The 25253-nt window shown below is 49.4% G+C and overlaps 1 protein-coding gene across 8 annotated transcripts in view; it reads right to left on the bottom strand.

Moving 5' to 3' along the window:
• Positions 1-25253, bottom strand: part of Kcng2 (potassium voltage-gated channel modifier subfamily G member 2) — a 66982-nt gene that overhangs the window by 19222 nt on the left and 22507 nt on the right. For 3 of the 8 annotated variants that reach the window (XM_075968180.1, XM_075968182.1, XM_075968181.1), the window contains 2 exons: positions 24738-24830; positions 5920-6617 (listed from right to left, as the gene is read on the bottom strand). In XM_075968180.1, the coding sequence (XP_075824295.1) occupies positions 5920-6582 (663 nt within the window). In that variant the 5' untranslated portion in view covers positions 6583-6617; positions 24738-24830. The other 5 variants (XM_075968185.1, XM_075968188.1, XM_075968184.1 and 2 more) reach the window with 5 other exon arrangements.

Raw genomic sequence — 25253 nt, 5'->3', positions numbered from 1 at the left:
CACAAATCTAAATTTTCTATGCTAAATTTGTGTAGGAAGCCTAGAAAAACAAATGCCCTAACTTTATCTTTAGCCGGTGTCCAGCAAATTGACCAGGCCCCGCTATTCCCATACCTCTGAAAGGGCCCACAGGGCCTCCCAAGGAAACGAGCGGCAATCTTGGCCATGGGCTCCTACCCCGACTGTGAGCAGTGGGGTTGACCATGACAGGGAAGGGGGCTGCCCTGAACAGGGCACAAAGCCACCCACCATGCCCACTTCATAGTGCCAGTAACTTAAAGAACAATCCACAGTTTTTCCAGAAAAGAAGTGCAAACAGACCTGCTCAGATCCCTGACTGCGGCTCTACATTTTGCTGACTCACTTTGTAACACCCCTGCTGGTTTACTGACAGGTAGATTTGCAAACGGGCAGGAAAGCCAATCAAACACACTACTGGTTGGACAGGGGACCTGGAGTCTAGAGCTAACTGACTTGACCGCACAGTGGTTCTGTAGTACCTGACCTCAGGCAAGGCCAAGTCCCTACCCTTAACCTCCCAGGCTCCCGTGGTTCTGAATGTGACAGGACCTGGTGACATTCCCTAGGGCAGGTGCCCAGGCAGAGGTGCAGGGCCGTAGTCTGTCACTGTCAGTGATGGTAAGGCTCCTGGGCGGGTTATGTCTTTTCTCTCAGCAAAGAGCAATTAGGCTTGCTTTTCTTAGGTTCACAGCTACCTGCTTAAGACAATCCCCACCTGCGCCAACTGCACTGCAAACATCTTGCTACCCCACTCGAGAGGTCCAGCTGTCTGACTCTAGTCGCACTCAAAGCCATCTGTCCTACATTCTTTTGCCCTTGTTGGCTGGGAAGGATGGCCTTAGAGCCTCTTGGGGAATGTGGGAAAAAATAAAACATGCTTCTGGCCATGCTGGGACAATGGAAGGAGCCTTGATGTTGAGACTCCAGAATATAGCTCTGTGCCACACGGAACAGGGCCACTTTCATGCCAATGTGGACGGGAAGGCCAGCACTGAAGCTTCCCTGACCACTCCCCGGAGATGAGCCTCCTCCAGCCTCCAACCTCGTATCCCTTGAAACCAGTCGGAGGTTCCCTAGACATGATCCCCAGGCAGGGACACAAAGGCACAGTATGTCTGAGCCGGTGCTAGGAGTGCAGTTTGTCACCCGGCAAGGCTCTTGTGGCGTTCCCGTGAATGGAGAACCTCCAGCTAGAGACACCAGGGTGGGCATGGGCCGAAAGCCAGAGCTCAGGTGATGGGGAAATTTGTGTGTACTGAATGGACTCTGGCGTGGCTGGAGGTTGGTCAGACGTAGCTCCAGATGTGCCTGTGAGGGTGTCTAGATAAAATGGTGCAAAACAGATGTTCCTCCCCTGTAACTGGCCTTGCCTGGTCATATGGAATCATGAATGACATAGAAGGCCTCCCTCCTAGGGGTGGATAGTCCTAAACGACTGTGGAGCCAGGACCTCATCTGTTCTAAGTCTTGCCTAGACCCTCTGGGTCTCCTGCAGAAGCTGCAAATCTAGGACGGCTCAGCCAGAGACTGTCTGCATTGAGTCCTCACATGGAACCCTATGCGCATGGACATCCTTTCTCTGGGGAACTCTAACTGGCCCAAAGACCACTAAGCCCTCAGCCTGCCAGAAGGTGGCAGGGCTCTGTGTTTGCTGGAGCATATCTGCGCGGCAGACACTTTTGTCACCTGCTTTCCAGGCTGCGGAGAAACAACCCCAGTGAATTCGAAGCTGAGATCCCAGGCATGAAATCCATAGCTCATTAAACTAGCTTTAATTTAATCATGTGACCAAAAGGAAATACTGGCTGGCACAGTCACACAGCTCAACGCCAAAGGAAATGATGGATTTTTGAAAAGCACCCGGCACCCCATGGGCCTTCTACAGCGACAGGCTGTTCTCAGGCAGGCTGGCAAGGACAGCTCGTCCCCGCTGTGCGCCAAGGCCCAGGCAGGCGCTCAGCTCTGTCTCCAGGCAACACAGCAGCCACCACCACGTAGAAGGAACTTTGCAGCTCTCCGTTGGCATAAAATTGTCTCTGCACCATCTCTCCACACATTTGAATCGCTCAAAAGAGAAACTGCAACGTACCATCCTGGCCCAAAGCCTGCCCCTGTGCGTTTCCTACCAACAAGAGCGCCTTCAACCCCAGAGAAGAGCACATTTCCACGGTTAGCTCTGGACCCTGTGCGTACAATTCTCAGACGTCATCTACTTCCAAACGATTCCACAGTAATGGGGGACAGTCACAGTCAGGGCCTGGGTTGGCTATAAGTTCTTTTAGCACTACTGTCTTGGGGATCCCTAAGGGCTCCGATATTATGTAGCTATCTCCTCCCAATTGAAACATTCTCTCCTAGAGTGGGGAGTCAGGCTAATAAGATTCAGGAAGTAGCTTACTTACAAGGCCCAAGAAGCTCCTGAAATTTACAGGACTCACTAAATTCCTTCCCAAAGTTATGTAAGATTGGTGATTGCTTGAGAGAGGAGATTCTCTGATTGGTCAAGCTACCTATAAATTTTCCCCTTATTTTTATTTTATGCATATGGGTGTTTTGCTTGCACCATACATGTGTATAGCACATGCATACAGTGTCTTCAGAGGCCAGAACGTGTCTGGTCCCCTGGGGGTGGGCATTACAGATGGTTGTGATCTGTCATGTGAGTGTTGGGAATTGGAGCTCAGATCCCCTGGAAGAGCAGCTAAGTGTTCTTACCTGCTGAATCATCTTCGCAACTCCCAAGGCTGTCCATAATGGAGGCAGGGAGCCCCAGGGCTGCAGCTTTCCTCAGTCCTCACCCATGCTGCTTCTTGTGACACTCTTCTTACTCTCAGTATATCCCCAGGTCTACCCACTTGGTGACTGGTGACAGAACGTTTGTTGTTCTTTAAGAAGGTGGAGAGCTCTGGAGATGGGTAGGTAAAAGCCACACACCAGCGAACGTGTGTAGCACTATTGCTGTGTGCTAGAATTGCAAGACTGCACGTTTTATGTGTGCTTTACTAAAAACAAAGCAGCTGACAGGATATAAGTCTTCTTCTTCTTGGGAGATGGTCACGCCATCGCCAATTATGTGGCACCTCATGCATGCAGAGGACAGACATCTCCTAAGTGCTCCACCCTGAGCCCTTACCTCTGATCATTGCACACTAGAGACCCCAGAGGGCCATTCTGTGCAGCTTCCGGATCAAGCTCTCCTAAGGTGTACCACAGGACAAGGTGTAGGGGGAGTTAGGGATTCCCACTGCCTAACCCACACAATCTGAGTGGGCTCTGTCTACCCAGAACCCTCTCACAGGTAGACCTTACACAACGGGCCACAACTGCTTTCCACAGGAACTAATGTCTCAGTAGCAAACCTGAAAGCGCTGGCAAGTGAGTGAGATTCATGCTCCTGTTGTCCCAGTATGCTGAGCATCTGGGCCCAAGCCACAGGCTAAAGAACTTATTCTGATCACATGGAAGCCATGGTTTTACCATGAGGGTGATCGGCAGCTATTTGGGTATGCTAAGCAGAGAGCAATTTTCCAGATGAGCTATTGACATTTCATGGCTTCCCCACATCCCAGGCGGAGGAGAGAAGGAATTTGCCAAGCTTGTTTCAACCAGACCACTGGAAGCTGTCTGGTGTCCATTTTGTCACTAACATGCCAGAGAGCAGATGTCAAAACATCCTAGGGTCTCTAAGACAGATTCAGGAGAAGCATCTTTTTACAGTCATCTATTGCCAACAGCTTTCCAAAGAGACTGTAGAGGCGACACTGTAGCAATGTGGACATGCCTCGGCAAGCCGCCTCTCTCCAAAGGTCACCACTTTGTAATTGTAACTTGTCGAAGACTATTATTTTGACAACATAAAGATGTGTTACATTTGTTTATGCTGTGGACAATTACTTTAACTGTGTAAAGGTGTGTTACTTTTGTTTACGCTGCACTTATTTAACGATGTAAAAATGTGTGCTTAATTATGTAAAAATGGGTTGCATTTGCTTCACCTTGCCTGCCTAAGGCACCTGATTGGTTTAATAAAAAGTCAAATGGTCAGTAGTGAGGCAGGGGAAAGGATAGGTAGGGCTGCAAGTGGGAGAGAATAAATAGGAGAAATCTAGACTCAAAAAGAGAAGGAAGAAGAACAAGAGGGAGAAGGAGGAGGAGAGAATGAGAGAGATGCCCAGGGCAAAAAGTCAGGCAGCCTCCAGTCAGTAGACATGAGAAGCAGTGAAGGTAAGAAATACAGAAGGAAAAAGAAGTAAGAAACCCTGAGGCAAAATGTAGGCAAAGAGAAACAGGTTAATTTGAGTTAAAAGAGCTAGCCAGAAAGATGCCTAAGCCAGGCTGAGCATTCAAAACTAAGTCTCCATGTCATGACTTGGGAGCTGGTCAGTGCTCCCCCCCCCCACGCAAAGCCTGGCACAGAAACTGAATTAGGAAGATGATGTTTGGAAGTGCACAGAGGTGGAGGACAGGGAGGTGAGCAGTATTTCTAGAGGACCCGGGGCTTGGGTCCCCAGATCTGTCGTCACTCGCTGAGGCACTTAACTTCTGTTCCCCAATCTTTCACAAATAAATACTTTCATCCTGAGTAAGATATGGAATTACTACCACGTAAAAAACAACACTTTGGATACCCCCACCCCCACCTCCATGGTGTAAACAGGCGAACGTGTTACCTGAGCCAAACTTCATGCCTCAAGTATCATCTTAGAAGCAGAACCAGAAACTCGTGACTACTTAACATGACTGAGATGGTCAGGCTCGGGACAACCAATAACGAAGGAAGCCAAACCAGTTTTCTTAACTCTACCTTTAAGTTTAATTTGCAGTCAGGGCTGCCATGCTCTTGGTCAGTTTGGTTTCTTAGAATGAGTTATCTCATTAGGTGGACACTGGGCATGGCTAGGGACACTACAGGACTCCAAGGAGTGGCCCAAGAGCCCTGTGCAACGGAGGGCGTGTCTGCTCAGGGGACAGAAAGGTGTCTACAAAAGGGCTGGAAGGACTTGGAGTAGCACTCAGCTAAGTTCGAATGTAGAATGCCTCTTCTGCAGGAATCCCAACATCCCCAACACAGACCCTAGTCTGCTACATAATGTCTTTCCCCGTTCTTTCCAGAACATTCCACTCATTTATACTCATGATCAATGAGTATAAAGGCTGTTGAGGTGGTTTGTTTTGTATCTCCTCTGGCCCGTCATGAGAACTGGCTGACCACAGACAACAGACCAGTTCACATGCTGGGACTCTAGGATTGGTGGACAAGACAGAGAGCTGAGGGCAGGAAACAGATCACTCAAAAGGATCAGAATCTCATTTCTCCATAAAGGGCCTCTAACCCTGGGATATCCAAAATCGACCCGTACTAGCCTCCATTCCAGTGGTTCTCAATGTGCCGGTTGCGACCCCTTTGGGGAAATTGAACGACCCTTTCACAGGGGTGACATATCAGACTCACAACAGTAGCAAAAGTATAGTTATGAAATAAAAATAAAATAGGGTTCCCCAACATGAGGAACTGTAGTAAAGGGTCACAGCACTAGGAGGGTTGAGAACCACTGTTGTAGATCCTTAAGATGCGGTATTTTTTAGCTCTACTTTGTCTGGACTTTGTAGGTATTACCTGCTGAGTTATTGGAGATGCAGAGAGGAGCCCCAGGATAAAAGCTGTGGGTCCATGTTCTGAAACTTAATGCAGTTTGGGGCCTCATCGGACCCTCACTCCTGACCTGGCATGTGGTGGAGCCAGCCAGGGCAGGGGGCATAGAGGACAACCATAACTAGAAATCGGCATGCACCCTCTAAATCGCTACACCCCACCAGATGTGGCCTTTTGTCCACTCCTCCATGATTCTGGCTCCCCCTCTGCCTCACCCTTGCCCTGAAGCCCATGCCCACACTTACCCGTTCCTCTTCTGCTCGGATGTCAGGCATGGTGCTCAGACACAAGCCGACGGCTGTGACCGCCACGAAGGCCACGGAGACGTAGGCGAAGAGCTTGCCTGCCAGCCCCGAGTGCGGGTTCTCCACCACATCGCGCAGGCGCCGTCGGCCTCGCTCCAGCCGCCCGGTCCCCAGGGCACGCACCGGGCTCCCCGGGGGCCCGCGGCTGGGTGGCCCGGAGCTCGCCTCGGCGGCCTCTTCCTCGCGGCGGCGCAGGCGACGCAGGCAGCAGCGCTCCAGCCGCGCCTCGTCGATGCCCCAGTAGGCCAGCTCGTCGCGGAAGGCCAGAGCGCACGGGCCCCGCAGCAGCCGCAGCTTGCCGGCGCGCAGCAGCGCCACGATGGCGCGGAAAGCGCACGGGCTGCGGTCGAAGAAGAACTCGTCGCGGCTCACGTCGTAGTCGTCACACACGCGCAGCAGCTCGTCGTGGCCGCGGCAGGCTCGCAGGCGCTCGAGGCGTGCCAGGGGACAGCGGGCCAGCGCGGCCCAGGCCAGCCGCACCCGGCAGCCCCCGACGTTGATAATGACGTGTCGCGCTCGGGCTGCTCGACTGCCTCGACCTCCCCGGCCTGTGCTGCCAGGCTCTGGGCCGGGGACCTCTGGGTGCCCCGGGAGCCGGGCCATGGCCCCATATGCAGGCTGCGGTCAGGAGACTGGGCCTGTAAGAAGGATCCGAGTGTTAGAACTGCGGGCAGAGTAGCCGGCCTTGCCAAGGATGCAGGTTTCTGGGACCAGGAGCTCCTCCCTATCCCAGGTCCACCTCTGGCACACTTGCAAGCTCCACCTTAACCAGACTTGGGATTCCCTCAAACTCTCCTTAGGACTCCTTACCTTACTTCATCTCCTAGAGGGCAGGAACATATAAAACTTCCCAAGTGAGGAGGGGTCGTAGATGGAAAGGGTTCAAGAAACCCTAGATCCTTAACAGAGTTTGTGCTATGTATCTGGTAGCATACGTCTCTCAAAACCCACGTCTGTTCTGCCCTGAGCTGATCAGTATTTAAAAAGTGAGCATCTACCCCGCCCTTCAACAAAGGAGGAAAATAGAGGTGGGGTGGGGCTTGCCATAAATTAGAAACAGGCTTCTGAAATTCCAGCAAATGCGCAGCGTGTACACTGCTCTGGACCGGATTTAAAGGAACCAATTATAAAAAAGACATTTAAAGCCAAATGAGAAACACTGAGCACAACATAGGAACGAAAAGAAAATGTAAAGATATGATAATTATGTAGGAGAAACCGGGGCAGTTTTTCTTAGAGGTCTTGCCTGCTTATTCACAGGGACCGGGGCGGGGGAGTGTCCCGGGACACTGGTGGTCGCAGAGGAAGCTGCCTATATCTTACAGTCATTTACAGACCTTGCTAGGCTTTATGCAGCTTTGACATCGCTGTGATGGCAGTGGTCTGCTCTGTTTGGAACAAAGCTTCCAGGTAATTTTGCAGCACAGCTGGGGTTGAGAAACACCAATCAATCAAGAAGGACGGAAACCCATGGCGCTTGATTTTTCTGCCAGCCTTGATTTCTAAGTCAAAGGAATTGTTTGGTACCCATAGAAATTTCTTCAGATGGTCTTTGAGCCTTCTAGGTTTCTATGCCAACTGTTTGGCATACACAATTTTTTTTTCTTTCCTGCACTGGGCTCACTTTTCTAGAGGATCCTATATAAAAAGGTGGTGGTGGGTAACATTACTAACATCCAAGATTTGGACTGCACGGAGGAGTCTGCTCTTCGTCCCAGAGGACTCCCCACCCCCTCCAATGTAGTGGTTACAGCTGGAAAGGAGAGGCCAGAGGTTCAGCAGAGGCTCGTAGAGCTGTAGCAACAGCAGCAAGAGTAGGGCCGACAGGCAAGTTGGTTCAGGTTGGAGCATCCTGCCGTCGAGGACACTCTGGATCCCCACTGTTCTCACGGTGACAGCCAGAAAAATGGTAATTGTCAGCGTACATACCAGGAAAGAATTTTCTTAGCCCCAACCATAGTGACAAGTACATTGTACAATAAAGCACTCCAAAATCCAGCCTTCGGGTAATGAAAAACAGGTAAAAACTTCTAGAGCCAACTTTTGTGGAGCTTTGGGACTAACCAAAACTATCAGTGACCATGAGGACCTTCAGAGAAGGCAACTGAATCTTGATAACAATGACCTTTTGCAGCAACTGGACTTACCCTGTGTCTACACTACTCCAGTTTAGGGAACTCACCCCACATCCACCCCTGACCTCAGCATGGGGCACTCACCCCACCTCCACCCCTGATCTCAGCACGGGGGACTCACCCCACATTCACCCCTGATCTCACCACGGGGGTCTCACCCCACATTCACCGTCTGATCTCAGCACAGGGGACTCACCCCACATCCACCCCTGATCTCAGCACGGGGGACTCACCCCACATTCACCGTCTGATCTCAGCGTGGAGGACTCATCTTGTCAATGTTGTGTCTAGTTCAGAGAACTCACTTTGTCCATCCCATGCTCCCAGCTCAACAGTGTCCTTGAAAAAACACAGCCTGTACCACCAACACCAGGTCCTGGAAGAACACACTGGTATCGCCAGGGGTCCCCATTCCCTGAAGCTCCTTCCAAGTTCCAGGAAGACCGACCCAAAGGCTTTGCCGTTATCTCCCACAGCAGAAACCTGCCTGGTGCCAATACAGCTAGCTTAAGACTGTCTGTCAAAGCCATTCATTGGCGGATATTTTAGCCGTTACTGCCTGAGGCAATGGATTGCAATTGAAACAAGCAAGAGCTTTTGAGGACAGGCTGGACATGAGGTGCCCGGGGAACAAGGAGTTGGAAAATGCTTTGGGATTCAGGACGCCACACATATGCGTGTTTACTCAGTAAATATCAGAGAAGCCTCCGGTGCTTTCCAGGGCCAACCTTTAGGCACGGAAACAGGTGACCAGGGGAGTTCTACAGGCTGCCTGACTGCTGGCAAGATCCCAGCTCACACAGCCCATTTGCCCAGACTGGATTTGCTTTGTCTGTGAACAGAGACATTATGGCCAGGTAAGACAAGGCAAGGCATACAGACGGCACAAAATCGATGCTTTAAGTAAACTACGGGCTATGCAAACAAACACCAGTGACTGTGACAAATCGCTGAGTGGGGACCTGATTTCCAGAGCTGCCACTTACACTGTTCAATATGTCCAGTTTCCAACAGCAACAATTTACAAAGAAAATGAAGACTGAAGAAGAATGGCCGCCACGCAGGAAAAGGACAGCTAAAAGGAGCTGTCCCTAAGGAAACCGGTACAGCAGCAGCTTCACCAGATAAGATTAAATAAACTAAATATGTTCAAGAGATAGCCTAGGGTAATGATGCATGCCTGTAATCCCAGCAAGTGGGAAACGGATTGTGAGCCACGAGTTTGAGGCTGGCCTTGGCTACAAAGTAAGTTTCTGGTCCTCTTGGGCTACAGTGTGAGATCCTGTCTCAAAAACAAAAACCAACAAAAAAAAAGTTAAAGGAAGCCATGCCCCAAAACCTAAAGGAATTATGAGAATGACCACCCAAGCAGAACCAATAAGGAGACAGAAATTATAAAAAAGAAGCAAGAGAATTCTGGAGCTGAAGAGTATAATAAATAAGATCACAAGTGTAGAACCGAGCAGCCTCAGATAGCGTCAAAAGGTTGTGGGATATTCCTGCACTGGGTGAAGATATATTGCTATAATTGGTTTAATAAAGAGCTGAGGGGCCAACAGCTAGTATAGGGCGGGACTTCCGGGCAGAGAGAGAGGCAGTAGCAGATGAATGAAGGTGAGCAAGACTCCATTGCCATCTAGATGCAGAACCAGTAGGACTCACAAAATGGGAGAGAGGTAAAAGCTATGGTAGAATGTAGATTAATAAAAATATGGGTTAATTTAAGTTATAAGAGTCATAATCGATAATAAGCCTCTGTGTTATTTGTGAGCTAGTGGCCCAAAGAAAGTCCGATTACATCATAGGATGAAAACAAGTTCCATGAGAGCGCCCCCTTAAGGCCAAGAGGGGGAACTGAGGAATGGGAAGCACGGTTGCCTGCAGGAAGCCAAGACATCCCAAAAGGTGGGGAAAGAGGGAAAAGGCAAAGAGAATGCTTGGGAAAACAATGCTTAAAAAACAAAATCCCCAAATCTGAGAGTCAGCGTTCTTATAAGATGCGGCCTCTGAGAAAAGGCCCAGCACCCATGTGCATACAGGCAGTACTAAGTGGACATGCTGGGTTTAAAAACACCACACACACACACACACACACACACACACACACACACACAAATAAAATTGGGAAGGGAGAATAGTGGTTATTGGGATAGAAGAGGAGTTGGAGGGGAGGGAATGGGAGATGGACTTGAACAAGACACATTATATGTTTATGAAATTCTCATAACTATAAAAATATCCCCACATTTGAAGAAAACCATTTTTCTGTGCCTCAAGAAACTCCATGCCGGATAAATCCAGAGACCCATAATGGCATGGCTCACATTAACTATCTAAAGACAGTGTACAAGAGTGTTTGGAAAGCAGGGAGAGAGGCCACTTGTTATTCATCCAAGGGATCTTCGCTAGGGCAAACTGTCAGCGGTCCAGCAGATGCCCTGAGGCCAGCAGATGCCCTGAGGCCAGCAGATGGAGGAGTGGCCCGCATCACACAGAGAGATGCCACTTTGTTTAGTTATGGCTAAATAAGGCGAGCTGTGGAAGTAGCTCAGAGGACAAGCCACGCTGTGGAAGTCATAAAGTACCGTTCCCGCATTGTAAAAACACTGACCCACATACTTTCCAGTGATTAAAACAGTAAGAGTAACTCTGTGTGATTTTATTCCCACTGGGAAGCGCCCAGAGTGAGGAGGTCCAGGTGAAATGCAGATAAGATCGAGGACCTGAGTTCAGTCTTCAGCACCCATATAAAAGCCAGAGGTACAGTGATGAGTGCTTCCAACCCCAGGTCTGAGAAGGCAGAGACAGGTTGGTCTTTGGGGTTCCCTGGAGCCCGCCTAGATGAACTGGCGAGCCCCAGGTCCCAGTAAGAGACCCCATCTCAAAAGCCAAGGTGGGTAGCTCCTGAAGAATGACACCTGAGGTTGACCTCCGGCCTCCACACGTATGTACACACGTGTGCACATGCACGAAAACACATACAGTTACACACCAAACAGAAGGTAAAAACAAATGTCGGGGAAGATATGGAAGCACTAGAATCTCCCACGTGGTGGGGAAACCACACAGCATGGCCCACAGCAAACAGTTGGCGGTGTCCCCAAGATCAGGCAGCGTCACCTCACCACATGACTCAGCAACTGCCTCCTACATCAGTACCCGGGAGAAATGAATACGTATATCTAGACGAAAAGGTGTATTTACGTGCTTATAGAAGCTGGCACCTCCAGACACCGACATGGTATTGAGACAAAAGCCATGAAGTACTCCGATCACACGGACAAAACTTGGACGTGTTGTGCCACACGTAAAAGGTTGTATAGCATGAACCCACTGATATGAAATGGGTGAGGTCATTCACAGACGCGGAAGTTAACAGCTGCCCAGTGGGGGAGGGGTAACGAGCACAAGCATTCTGTAGGCCCAGATTCCTGCTGGTGCCATGACAGTGGTCCGAAAACACACAGTGGCGATGATTCTACAACATTTTAAACATGGTTTTGAAAACCCACCAAGCTGCTTACTTTAAAATGATTGAAACAGTATGTACAATGCTATGCGATTTCATCTCAGTGGAAAAGTTGCTGAGCGAGCGGGTCCAGGTGAAATCCAGCACCGTCCCCTGAAACGACAGTATTCAGGCTCGGAAAATGACTGTCCTCCGTTGTTAGGACTAAGGCCTGCCATCGTGGTAGCGGTTTGTTTACTCAGCACTGCCCAGGGAAGCACAAACCTGTCACTCAGACAACACAGGATCTGAACGTACACCGGTCCCAGTGGGTCTGCCGTGCGCCGTTCTGTGCGCCACTGGGCCCAGGTGTGGAGGGGAGGGGGCAGAGAGGAGGCTGACCAAGTGTGATTCCCACACCGTGGCGTTTGATCTTGGTTGTCAGCGTGACAGGACTCAGAATTATACAGGCGTCACCCCTGTGTCTGTGTGGAAGTTTCCAGAAAGGTGGGAACACCAACCCTGTGTGTGAGCAGCACCATTCCACAGCCGGCATCGCAAACTGCGTACAAAGGAGAATGCCAAACACAGATCCAGCATTCACCTCTCTCTGTTTCCTGACTGCACACATCAAGTGTTGTGGTTTGGATGAGAATGACCTCCACAGGCTCATTGATTTGAATACTTGGTCACCAGGGACTAGCGCTACTTTAAAAGATGATTGCTGGATATTTGATCACACTGTGAACCCCGATTCTGCATTTGTGTTAATTAAATAAAGTCAACCTTGGGGCAGGAGCCTGAGTTAGCAACTGGTTGACAGAAAGTAATCATAGAGAATCAGAGAGTATCTGGAAGATGGTAGAGATGAACAGGAAGTAGTAGGGAGGAGCTTTAAGTGGTGAGGTTTTGTTCTTTTCACTGAGCAGAAGGAGCGGAAGGAAGGTCTCTTTTGGAGACATGGGAAAAGAAAGAGGTCAGCTAGTTGCTACTCCACCGCTCTGAGCGAGCAGGTTTCACCCTAGCCTTTGACTCCCAAGTCTTACTGAGACGCAGAATGATAGAGATTTAATTAAAAGCTATATTTGGCGGCAGTACCTATGGGAACACAATTCCTGCCAGGTCGCAGTGTAAGCAGCCCGGCCCCTGCCAGAGAAGCAGGTCAGTAACTGTGGAGCTGAAATTGCCGGCTAAAGCAACTGTAGATTAAAGTGCAGCCTTTGTGCCCACAGAAAAGCAACAATGGGGCCTTGTTGGAGGAAGTGTGTGTGTCACTGGGGGTGGGTTTTGAGGTTTCAAAAAGCCCATTCCAAGCCCAGGGTCTCTCTCTTCTTGCCTCCTGCAGATCTATTGTAGAGATCCCAGCTACTTCTCCAGCACCACGTCTGCCTGCCCGCTGCCACGCTCCTGGCCATGACGACAATGGACTAAACCTCTGAACCTGTAAAACAAGCCCCCAATTACATGCTTCCTTTTCTAAGAGCGGCTGCGGTGATGGTGTCTCTTCACAGCCATAGAGCACCGACTAAGACATCCTGTCACCAGGATTCTAATGTCCCTACCATGACACCTTCCCGGCCGCAAGCTGTGAGCCAAGCCAAAGCTTTCTCTTTCAAGTTACATTTTGTCACAGCAAAACAAATAGATAAATAAGTAAGCAATGTGCCCATGCTTGCCAGTCAGTTCCGTGTGCCAGGGAGGACTTGAGAAACTGCTTCTGAGCATGAGAAGAGACTTTAGTGTGACCACTGCATGGAGAGGGGAGTGGAGTGGAGTGGAGTTGAGTGGAGTGGAGTGGAGTGGAGTGGAGTGGAGGGGAGCGGAGCGGAGCGGAGCGAAGGGGAAGGGCTTCTGACAGTCTGTGCTGAGTGTGATGCAGCCTCCAAGCACTCAATCCTTGGGACACTCGAGACCAATGCAATGGGTTCCTGACCTCAGGACACACTCATTTTTATCTCCCTGTGCCAGTTACGAGATGTCAAAGGTCTCATACTGGCTTGTCTTACACAGCAAGGATGTTTGCCAGAGAGTAGAGCATAGTCAGGGGCCAGGGGCTTCCCAGAGCAGCGGCCCACAACACTGAGGAATCTGGAAGGGCTAGCGTTGGGTGGTACTGATTTACTTAGCAGCCATGTGCTGTGGAGACTTGAAGCGGTGTTCAGTCTGGAAACAAAGCTTATTAATGAATGGGAAGATGGGCATCGGGGATAGATGGCAACTGTCCTGATTTGTCCAGGAAGGGTAGCTTCTGAACCCAGCATTCTGGCTTGTAGGTTGTCCTGCCCCCTGCTGTGTGCTTGCAGACATAATTTGTACTCGTTTGCAGATAGGGCTCCCTGAAGGCACCGCCCCCGTGTTCCTATGCCCTGTCCATATGCCTCTGGCAAACGTGCGGCAGTGTCTCACCCTCCCCACCAAGACAAAGACACTAGCTTTTCTGGAATTCAAATTCCTGGAATTAAAGAGCAGCCATGGAGGAACTGCTGAGCTTTTCTGCCACATCCTGTGCGTTTGCAGGGCCCGTGGAGGCCGTTTATTCTCTCCACCTGCCGAAGTCAGGACTCTGCCTGAGACAGAGGGGAGATGCCTGCCTGTTCCATGGGGGCATCGCATCTAGAGAGACGCCCTGCCACTGCCCGCCTTCTGCCCCCACGCTCCCACCCCCATGTCTTCTTCCGCTGTGACAGGATGGCCTGGATCCTTCTGGCACCAGAGGCAGGTCCAAGTGTTCGTACGGAAGGATGAGTAATGATGAGTATAACCACGTAATAGCTGAGCAGCTTCTGCTGGCTGAGTTTTCCTCCCATAGAACATACATCTGAGAACACGAACAGTAATTATACGTTACAAGTGTTTTTAAAGTCAACTTCCTTTTGAATTAAGAAGGCAAAGTTGAAGGCCGTGAAGTTCTTCCCCACCCTTTGTAGGGAACAGGTTCCTCCATCACAGCAGAAACCTGAGAACGCTGTAGGAAAAAAAAAATAGGCAACTCCGTCCACTGCCCGGTCAAGGCAAAGGTGAAAAAACGCCACGAAACCAAACAGTAACCGAAAGGCACTGCGCTGAGGCAAAGCCAAACTCCATCAGGGATGTGGTTGGAACCTAAAAGACAGGTTGCTGGCCGGTCACTCACTGCATGAAGTGAAGAGTTAGTTTTGCCACAGCACTGGCAAAAGGGACATCTAAAAGAAAATCTATCCAGAAAGGAGGTTATGTGATTTCTCTCTCTAGTTCTAAGTTTTTTAAAATTTTTATATATGTATGTATGTATGTATGTATGTATTTATTTATTTATTTTTATGAAGTTGTAAGTCTCAGAGCCCAAGCTGACTGTGTGGAGTTGGAATTCTATCTGTGGGATGCAAAGCTGTTGGGGGACAGAGTGTAGAAGGTTGCTGTGACTGCTGACTTCCCTGAAACAGACGGGGAACCAGAGCATCACTAGAGATTCCTCCATGACACTGCCTCAAGATGCTTGGACAGATCTGGAGTTGAATGTGCCAGCCACGGTGGGCACAGTAGCATTTAGAAGCCAGGAACCAAGAATGGCCAATAGCCGGCTTGCCACATTCAGCCCTGTGGCTGCTCGAGATGTATGCAGAGAGGGGAATAAAACCGTATAAAATAGTCAGAATAAAACAATAGGCATCCTACAAGGAAAACATGGAGTCTCTGCCCTGCTGGAGGCAGGAGAAAGCCTATGCTGAGGCAGTGAAGCCTGCCAGCTCTCTCTGTTTCTGGTGGGACAGTCACGGGCCTCTGCTTGCTTTAATTTTCCTGTCAACATGTTAAGAGCCCAGCTCTGGCTTTCTTTAGTGTCACCCTTGGCTTGAGAACACCAGCTGTGACGTGCTGTCCCTGGATATCAGCAATTGTGTGAGGAACGCAGCCAGCACTTATAAGGTAAAAACCAGGAGGAACCGGGGACAACCAAGGACACCGAGTCCTGAAAGGAATGGGTCCCCCACCCTCCCAAGGACAAAAGATGGGACCCAAACTTCTGTAGTGAGAGACAGATCCCTGGACGTGGACTTGTTGCGGGCACTTCTTCCTTTGTTTTACTGGGGTCTAAATCTGCCACAAATATGTCCTGACAGCTCCAGGCACTTTAGATGGATTTGATAACACAGACATAAAGCAAAGATCAAGCGGGATACAGAATGTTCTGGAGATACTCAGCTCCAGTATCTTTGGCACTGCTGGAGATTAATGGCACATTATCTGAAGCATCAATGCTGACATTATCTTCTCCCTGGAGGCACAGCACTTATGAAAACACAGAGATTTCCTGAAAGGAGGTTGCTGGGAGGGAACAGAGCTTGTGGGTGGTAATTAAACCTTACTTATGTAGACTGTGGTGACTTTGAGTCCCCAACAATGCTAGCTCCAGCCCAAGGTATTGCAGGACATTAGAAAATCTAGTTAAAGGTAAGCAAAGCCTGATGTCCCAGCTTATTGGCCTCATGACCAGTAATGGTGACTTCTGCCACGTTCACAGAGCAGGATAAAGGATGGTCAGGTGCTCCTCTGCTCTCAGGGGCTACAGATGAGCTCATCATAAACGGACAGTTGACAGTGCATTTAGTGCAGCAAGCATCACAGAGTGCTCGCTGGGAGATCCACACCAGCCATAGCGGAGCCTAGGCATCCAACACAAAGGCTGTTTTAGTATAAACCGGTGAGTACCCCAGCTGGCTCAGCGAGTGCTTTTTAGTTGTGAGGGTCACTCTGAACAGTTGGCCCACATTCCGTGCCGTCTCCAGCGAGAGCTTGTGGTGCTCATGCCCCTGCAGATCTGACATGTCAAAAGTCAAACCAACATCGCTTGGGGGCTCACTTGTGTAATCAATTGTACCTGTCTTACAGTGAATGTGTGGTGGCTGGTTTTGGCTGTCGACGGGTTAGCTTAAGAAGCACACCTGCGTGTGTCTGTAAAGCTTTCCTGGAGACAATTAGATCACGAAGGTGCCAAACTAATCAGTGGATTAATTCCTGATGGATTTATAATAGAATGGCATTATTGGAAGGTGGGGCTGAGCTGGAAGAAGCATGGTACTGGAGGACTGCACTGGGGAGCTGTATCTTACCCTGGTCCCTTCCTGAATTTTCTGTTTCCTGGCCACCATGATGCGAGCTGTTCCGCTCCTTCAGGAGGGACTGAAAGCCGTGAAATCACAAGCACAAACAAATGCTTCCTCTCTTACGCTGCTTCTGCCAGGCGTTTTGTCACACTGGAAAAAAAAAAAAGCTAGCTCGTGCTTTAAGGCAATTGTGAAGATGAAAGACACTGAGATCATTAAGAGCACTCTGGACACATAGCCAGCCCTTCATATCTGTCATTGTGTGGACACACACACACGTGCATGTACACACACATACCCATTCACACACATACACATTCACACACACACACCCATTCACACACACCCATTCACACACACACACATTCACATACTGTCTTAGGGTTTCTATGACTGTGAAGAGACACCATGACCACAGCAACTCTTATAAAGGAAAACATTTAATTGTAGTGGCTCACTTACAGTTCAGAGGTTCAGTCCATTAGCATCATGATGGGAAGCAAGGCAGCATGCAGGCAGACACGGTGCTAGAGAAAGAGCTGAGGGTTCTTACATCTTGACTCACAGCTAACAGGAAGTGGCCTGAGACACACTGTGACTTGAGCATATATGAGATCTTAAAGCCGGCCTCCACAGTGACACACTTCCTTCAATAAGGCTGTATCTCTTCATCTTTCCCAAACAGTTCTACTAACTGGAGACCAAGCATTCAAACATATGACCTATGGGGGTCGTTCTTATTCAAACTATCACACACACACACACACACACACACACACAAGCATACCTCTCTCTCTCTCTCTCTCTCTCTCACACACACACACACACACACAAGCATACCTCTCTCTTTCTCTCTCTCTCTCACACACACACAAGCATACCTCTCTCTCTCTCTCTCTCTCTCTCTCTCTCTCTCACACACACACACACACACACACAAGCATACCTTTCTCTCTCTCTCTCTCTCACACACACACAAGCATACCTCTCTTTCTCTCTCTCTCTCTCACACACACACAAGCATACCTCTCTCTCTCTCTCTCTCACACACACACACACACACACAAGCATACCTTTCTCTCTCTCTCTCTCTCACACACACACAAGCATACCTCTCTCTCACACACACACACAAGCATACCTCTCTCTCTTTCTCTCTTTCTCTCTCACACACACACACAAGCATACCCCTCTCTCTCTCTCTCTCTCTCTCTCTCTCTCTCTCACACACACACACACACAAGCATACCTTTCTCTCTCTCTCTCTCACACACACACACAAGCATACCTCTCTCTCTCTCTCACACACACACAAGCACACCTCTCTCTCTCACACACACACTCACACACACATGCATACCTCTCTCTCTCTCTCTCTCTCTCTCTCTCTCTCTCTCTCTCTCTCTCTCTCACACACACACACACACACACACACCACCAGCAGCAGCAGCAGCCGTTAAACACCAAGGGAAAAGTAATGTACACGACAAAGGTTTTAAACTTAACAACATCGAGGAGACAGTTAAAAGATTCTCTCATTATAAAGCCCAAAGAAAAAGCATGAAAACAAAGTTAAGCTCTAGTTCTTATCCAGACAGAAAAGCTCCAAACTGGAGGGTTAACGAAGCAGAGAAATGAGAAGAAGCTGGATCTGAAGAAGAGACATGGCCACAGGTCCATCAGGGACCAACACACTGTGAAGAAACGCAATGATGATTCTATGCTCCTAGAGAGAAAAAAGGAAAGAAATATCCCAAAACAAAACTACACAGCACTAAAACTGATTGCAGAAACAGAAACCCCAGCTGGGTGTGGTGGGGCCATCAGCTGCGGTGGGAGGGCTGATCAAGCCCAGGAGTTCAAGGCTAGCCTGGGTGGCAGGGTCACGGTACACTCCAGAGAAGAACAAAGAAATAGAAACCCCAAATGCATCTACAATCACTGAAGAAATGGAAACAGTAATTAAATATCTACTTTTCCTCTAAAACCATCAAACAATTTTATTGAGAGCTCTACCAAACAGCAACGGATTAGAACAAATCAACCTTCTAAAAACCTAAATTGCCTTCAGGCGGGACTAGACGACAGTGGGTTTGCAGAGATGGGGGAGGAGCGCGGGTTAGGTGGTGAATATCTTTTACTTCCGTGTGTCTATGGGTGCACACTTGTGTGTGTGTACAGATGTGTACATGAGGCTATGAAGGGAGGTAGAGAGTCAGGGAGCTGGGACTGCCACAAGGGTGAATTCTGCAGAGTGTAGATGAGGTATGCCCGGACACTCACCCTCCCACACACACCACAGACTAACACCCCACCCAAAACGCCCCAACATAGACAGTGGCTTGTGAAGTATCTGCATATAGACTCCAGAGCTCAGGAAGTGTCCTGGGGAGGGAGGTACCCCAGAAAATGAGGGGTCCAGGCAGAGGCACCAGCTTCTTTGTAAGACTGGAATGACATTTGTGAGAACTATCAAAGGCAGGAAAAATGGGGAAATGAGGCAAGTGGGCAATTGAAGCATTTACCTAAATAGTTTTGTTATTAAGAAAAACTCAGGAGTGAGATATTGGGGTTCAAACATGAAAGGTCAAGAAAGCAGCGGAGGAACAACTATCTGACCCCCTCTCTCCGCCTTCCCAGATTGAAAAGGTCACAAATCACTCCAAGTTCCTCCCTATCTCTTCCTGTGCCTTTCTATCTGGGCCCTCCAAAATCTCTATGGCTAATTCGGGTCAGCTAGTTATGGACTCCTCCCTTGATTGAAGGTTTAAGTGTATTAACTGTCTTGGAGCGTCACAGTGCAATCAAATACCCCACAACACGCACTGTCAGAGCTGGAGAAGCAAAGGCAAGCCTTCCCTTTGTACTAATGAGTCCTTGTTAGGTAGATAGCCCAGGTGGCTTCCAGACCAGGTTCATCTTGGACCCACTGCCGGCCTGCTTCCCAGGGGACACACGGAGATCTCCACAGACGTTTGTATTGGCGAGAGAAGTGCCCCTCACACCAAGTGATAGTTCAGAAAGCTGGTCCACATTTATCACTCCCAGAGAGGGTATAAACAGCACCCAACACAAGGTGTCATGGTGCCAAGGGCCAGAACTCACTCAGTATCAGCGAGTGAACAACTTTGAAAATAGTCTTGCCAGGAATGATAGCGCCTGGGGTAGGTCAGATGTCAGAGGACCCGTCACACAAAGCAACGGCACTCCAAAGAGGAAGCTCTGAGGACAACTCTGGTCTAAGCTTAGGCTTCAACAATTTAAGGACTTAAAGACTTTTTCCTACTAAGATGTTATTAGGGGATACCCAGGGAAACCAAGCTGAGTGTGTGTGTTCGTGTGTGTGTGCACGCATGGGTGTGAGTGTGTGGCGGCAGGGTCTCTCACTTGGCCTGGAGAGAACAGGTAGGCTGGACTAGCTGGCCCGTGAGCCCCAGAGAACCTCTCGTCTCTCCTGTCTTCCCAGCTCTGGGGTTGCAAGAATGTGTCATGCCTGGTTTTTTACATGGAAGTTGGGAGATTGAACCCAGGTCCTCTTGCTTGTATAGCAAGTCCTCTGCTGACTGGACTATCTTCCCAGCTTCATATAAAACTTTCAGTGGGTGGTTCCCCATCCATGTGGCTCTGGTACGTTCATAAATCTGGTTCAAGGAGAACGAGTCACATCTGATGGTTCTCAAGGAGCTATTCTCGTCTCTTCCACTGGTCTTGTCTTTTTTCCAGGCAGAGACAAGCGCTGAGAGGACAGGGTCGCACAAGTACACAGGTCACATGTGACCTAAACGAGGTTAATTTTCTCCTAACCGACTCCTGAATGACTGCAGCTGAAAATCGTTTAAAACTAAAACGCATCTGACCATGACGACCAGAAGGCCACGCTCAAAATTTGCTGAGATATTGCCTTGCTACTTTTTTAAAAAAATTATTTTCATTTTATGTACATTGGTGTATTGCCTGCATGTATGTTTGTGTGAGGGTGCTGGATCCCCTAGAATTGAAATTTACAGACAGTTGTGAACCGCCATGTGGGTGCTGGGAATTGAACCTGGGTCCTCTGGAAGAGCAGCCAGCGCTTTTAACCACTGAGTCATCTCTCCAGCCCCGCCTTGCTTTCAATCTTACCTGTTCTACCAAGAAAAACATCATATGAATTGGGGTAATAATTATTTATGGATTGAGAAAGTGGCTGTAATAGTTTTATTTGTTTGTCTATTGTTATTGTTTGAGACAGGGTCTCACTGTGTTGTAGTCCAGGGTGGTCTTGAACTTGCAGCAATCTTCTTGCTTTAGCCTCCCCAGTGCCTATAATGTCAGCTTTCTAATTGTTTAATTGTTTTTTATTCTTTTCCTTTTCCTTTTTTTTCTTTTGATACAGGGTTTCTCTGTAGTTTTGGAGTCTGTCCTGGAACTAGATCTGCCTGCCTCTGTCTCCCGAGTGCTGGGATTACTGCCTCCTGGGATTAAAGGCATGCACCACCACCACCCGACCTATCTTTCTTTCTTTCTTTTTTTTTTTTTTTGATTTTTCGAGACAGGGTTTCTCCGTAGCTTTTGGTTCCTGTCCTGGAACTAGCTCTTGTAGACCAGGCTGGCCTCGAACTCACAGAGATCCGCCTGCCTCTGCCTCCCGAGTGCTGGGATTAAAGGCGTGCGCCACCACCGCCCGGCTCCGACCTATCTTTCTGATTGTTAAACTCATATATGAGTTTGGTCATTTTATTTTTGAAATGAGTTTGTTTTCTCTGTCAAAGGAACACAATTACCAAGTGTTAATTTTCACATATACACAAGAGTGTGTAATGAACCGGACTGAAAACTTGCTAATTAGATCCATTTTTTAGCCATAATGTTGACAGAGAAATTGACAAGTGTTTTTCAGTTATGATTTATGGGACATAACTCTCCAAATCCATAGGCACGAGGGAACCTGGTTACTAATGACTCCCACGCACAAGGCGAGGCTGCTGTCACTGCCCTGGAGACCCTGCAGACTCACATAAAGCCATCAGTATAACACGGAGAGATCCTGCTGCCCCGTTCCCCAGTACATACGACGACAAATACCTGAAAACCTATAGGCCGCTCCTACAGCAGGGCACAGTCTGACTGAGCATCCAGCTTACCAGCATTTGCTGGCTCCCCCATTGCTGTACTCCGGCCATATCCACTCTTTACCCGTGATGTCACCAGCCTGCTCTCTAGTCCCAGCTGAGCCATTCTGGGAGGCTGAGAAAACAGAATCATGGAGTCCAATTATTCTGAGATCAGATCACATAGCTCCCTGGAGATGACCTGGTCCTCTGTGCACACGGCACCCTTTCGCAACTAATTGGCAGGGTGAACTACAGTTTGATCAACCATCCGGAAGCTGAAGAGCATTTTGATTATTTCCAGGACTTGGCTATTATGAACAATGCTGCTGTAACCATTCCTATATGCCCCCACCCTCCCTGACCAGCTCTGGGGAGAGAACAAGTTTTAAATTTGACCAAGGTCTGAGTTATCGTTTTTTTTTTAGATTGGCTGACTGCTGCAAGTTTATTTCCAATGGAAATTGCCAAGGCGTCTTCCAGAATAGCTGGACCATTTTGCATCCCATCAGTACTGTGGGCAAAATGAGTCCTTGGCACTGCCAAAACTGATTACCACCTCCAAATTTTGTTGTTACGGCTGAAGACCAAGCACAGTAGGTTGTTCTGTCTCTGGTTCACTCTTGTCTGTCTACGCCAACTTTGGCCGAACCCATCCCTGGAGAATTCCATCTAATTTCTTGTATTTCTCAGCTCTACATTTCTCAGTCAGTTTGTATTTGTGTGCTCTGATCCATAGTGGTGGCTCCACTTGCTCACATCCCTCCACATCTCTGGTTGTTCGCTGGGGCATCTTCACAGTAGGGGATTATATCGCTGTCCGGAAGTTCTAGTGTCTGGCCTTCTTGACCTCAGATCTGCTGATTGTCCTTTCTTCCTCGTTTTGAAATCTTTCTAATTCTTTGTATGGTGGCAGAATTTGCTGGACTCTGGACACCTGTGTCCCATGTTGCCAGACTCTCCACTGTGGCTGAGTCCTGCTGACACCGGGCTGCAAGGCACTGAACAACAGCTAGTGACTAGCAGGTGGAAGGAGCCCAGGTTTCCCCTGTGACCTCTGCCTACATCAGAGGATGGCGCCTCAAGACTCTGGGCAGAAGCTTTCCATAGGCATCCCGTGACTGGGAGGGTGGGGTGCTGTGGGGCTTCTCATGAGAAACCTGATCCATCTCCAGCCCCTGAAATGTACAGGGCAGGGGGAGCGCGGAGAGCAGGGGGAGCGCGGAGGGCAGGGGGAGCGCGGAGGGCAGGGGGAGCGCGGAGGGCAGGGGGAGCGCGGAGGGCAGGGGAGCGCGGAGAGCATATTCTTGCTCTTTCGAAGGGTAGGCACCAGGCTTCCTGCCCACATTGACTCTAGCCCATCACAGAAGTGCAGGCCTCTGGTCCTCTTATGCACTCGTTCACGCAACCCGCTGACTTCCTCAACTGTGTCTGTCAGTGAGACCAACATCTGAGGAAAAGGTTGCTTCTTTTAGACTATTGTGGCCAAACAAATTTGGGTTTTGTTCTGCAACTCACAGTCTCTGATTTCTCACTTCCCAAACATAGTACTAACAGTCTAACAGTGTGGGTGTCGAAAGAAAAACAACAATTAGACTCTCAATGAAAATCCCCAGCGACGGTAACACAGTCAACAAACAGCAGTGAAGGGACTCAGGTTAGACATCAAGACGTTTTTAATGACTGACTGGAGGAATGCTGGGGTACACAGCAGAGGAAATTAGGAAACATCCTTCCTTCATCGCCAGAGTTTAGGGCAATTATGGTCCTCCACCACCTCTAGTCTGGGGGCTATGTTAATTGAGATAGTAAAGAAGGCAGCTCGGGGTGCTCCACCAAGGCACCTTTGGGTCAGCCTGAAGAGGCGGCAACTTATGGAGACAGAGTTACGGGCAGCACAAGGCAAGACTGCAGGAAAGACGGCCTCCTTCATCTACCCAAGCATAGCTCCGGGAGCACCCATTCTGTGTGCAGAAGAGGACCTTCCACTCCCTGGGTGGAAGACCAGGAACTGAGTGGGAAGAGCATGTCAAGCTTGGCCACACCATGCCTGTCTCTTCACCTGTCAGTCATGTCTGAGAACATATGCAGTACCTGAAAACACCCGAGAAGAGCACACAAAACAAAACCCAGAGAGGGACCGGGAAGAAAGGAAAAGATGCTGAGGGAGAGGAGGGGAGAGCAAGGGGGATCTGGGGAAGCGTGGGTGAGGAGGAGAGGTTATGAGTGGAAAGAGGGAGAAGGAAGAAGGAGGGAGGGTGGGCAGGGCAGGCTAGGAAGAGAGAATGAGTAGGTGAGGGTAAAGGGGAGAGGTAAGGAGGAGTCAGGAGATGCAGGAAGGGAGGGGAGGAAGGGAGGGAAGGGAAGAAGGCAGGTGAGGAGAGCCTGGCCCTGGACAGAGTGTGGGGTGCAGGGAGAGCTCCAGGAACCAGACTGAAGTGGGCATACTTGAGAGGAGGCAGGTGGATACTCTTTGTGCTGCGTGAGTGGGCAGGGCCGCTGTGGCACAGGGGTCACCTGCCTTCCTAACGGTTCTCCCTGCTGTGAAGCTGCTGTTCTTCCCGCAGAGGCTGGGGTGACAGAAGGGCCCGTGTCCCTGCAGGAGGAAGGCAGAAACTCCAAGCTCCATCCTCCAAGAAACACTTGGCTTTCACTAGTTAATCACCTGCCCCCGCAAGGCAGGCAGGTAAGAGAGAGGCAGGTTGAGGAGGCTTAGAGGTCTCTGAAGGACGATGGTACCTTCCCACACATACCCATCATGTGGGTTTTTAATACATGAAACTCAGTGTTAGCTCCAAAAACAGCTCCCCCCGTGCCAGTTTCCCCAACCCATAAGCAGGGACGGCATTCCCAGAACACCACGGGCATCCTTGGTTGAATGTTCATCCTTTGCTTTTTCCTCCACATCCAGTCTACCGTCCAACTGTAACGCTATCTGCCATTTAATGTTGCCTTGGGGCTGCACATGGTGGACTCTTGCTTCTTCAACAGCCCCGGTCCTTACCCGTGATGACGGTTTCCAGGCGGGGCCTCATCCTACGTGCCTATCGTCATCTGGTGCCATCTCGTGAGATCTCTGCCCGTGCCTCTCAAACCCCTGTAATGATAGGACAAATCCTATGTTTAGTTTAGGGACACCCAGCCCTTGGAGAAATCAGGAAACATTCCGTTCCTTACAGCATGCACACAGCCATCCACTGCCTTGATTTTCATGTGGCTTTGGGACCCCATGGAATTAGTCTCCGCCGCCCTGATCCCTGGTTAAGAGCCATTTCAGGGACCTTTTACATCTATTCTGAGAGCATTTAGCTGAATCACAGTGGTTTGTGCTTTCTCTCCCAACAACGTCCTCACTGTGCAAATGAGCCTCCCAGTGCAGGGTTCTGACTGGATGAATGAAAACATAACAGCTTCTCAGAATCGGCTCCTCTTCCTTAGTGTTTTGTCCTCCATTAACAAATGAGACACATGTTCGGGAACATCGCACCAGAGAAGGCAAGAACCAACTCCCGAAGCTCAG

The sequence above is a fragment of the Microtus pennsylvanicus genome, chromosome 4 (genome assembly GCF_037038515.1).
Source record: "Microtus pennsylvanicus isolate mMicPen1 chromosome 4, mMicPen1.hap1, whole genome shotgun sequence".
Classification (NCBI taxonomy): domain Eukaryota; kingdom Metazoa; phylum Chordata; class Mammalia; order Rodentia; family Cricetidae; genus Microtus; species Microtus pennsylvanicus.
The sequence above is the reverse complement of the archived record's forward strand: the minus strand, read 5'-3'. Positions and strand labels throughout refer to the sequence as shown.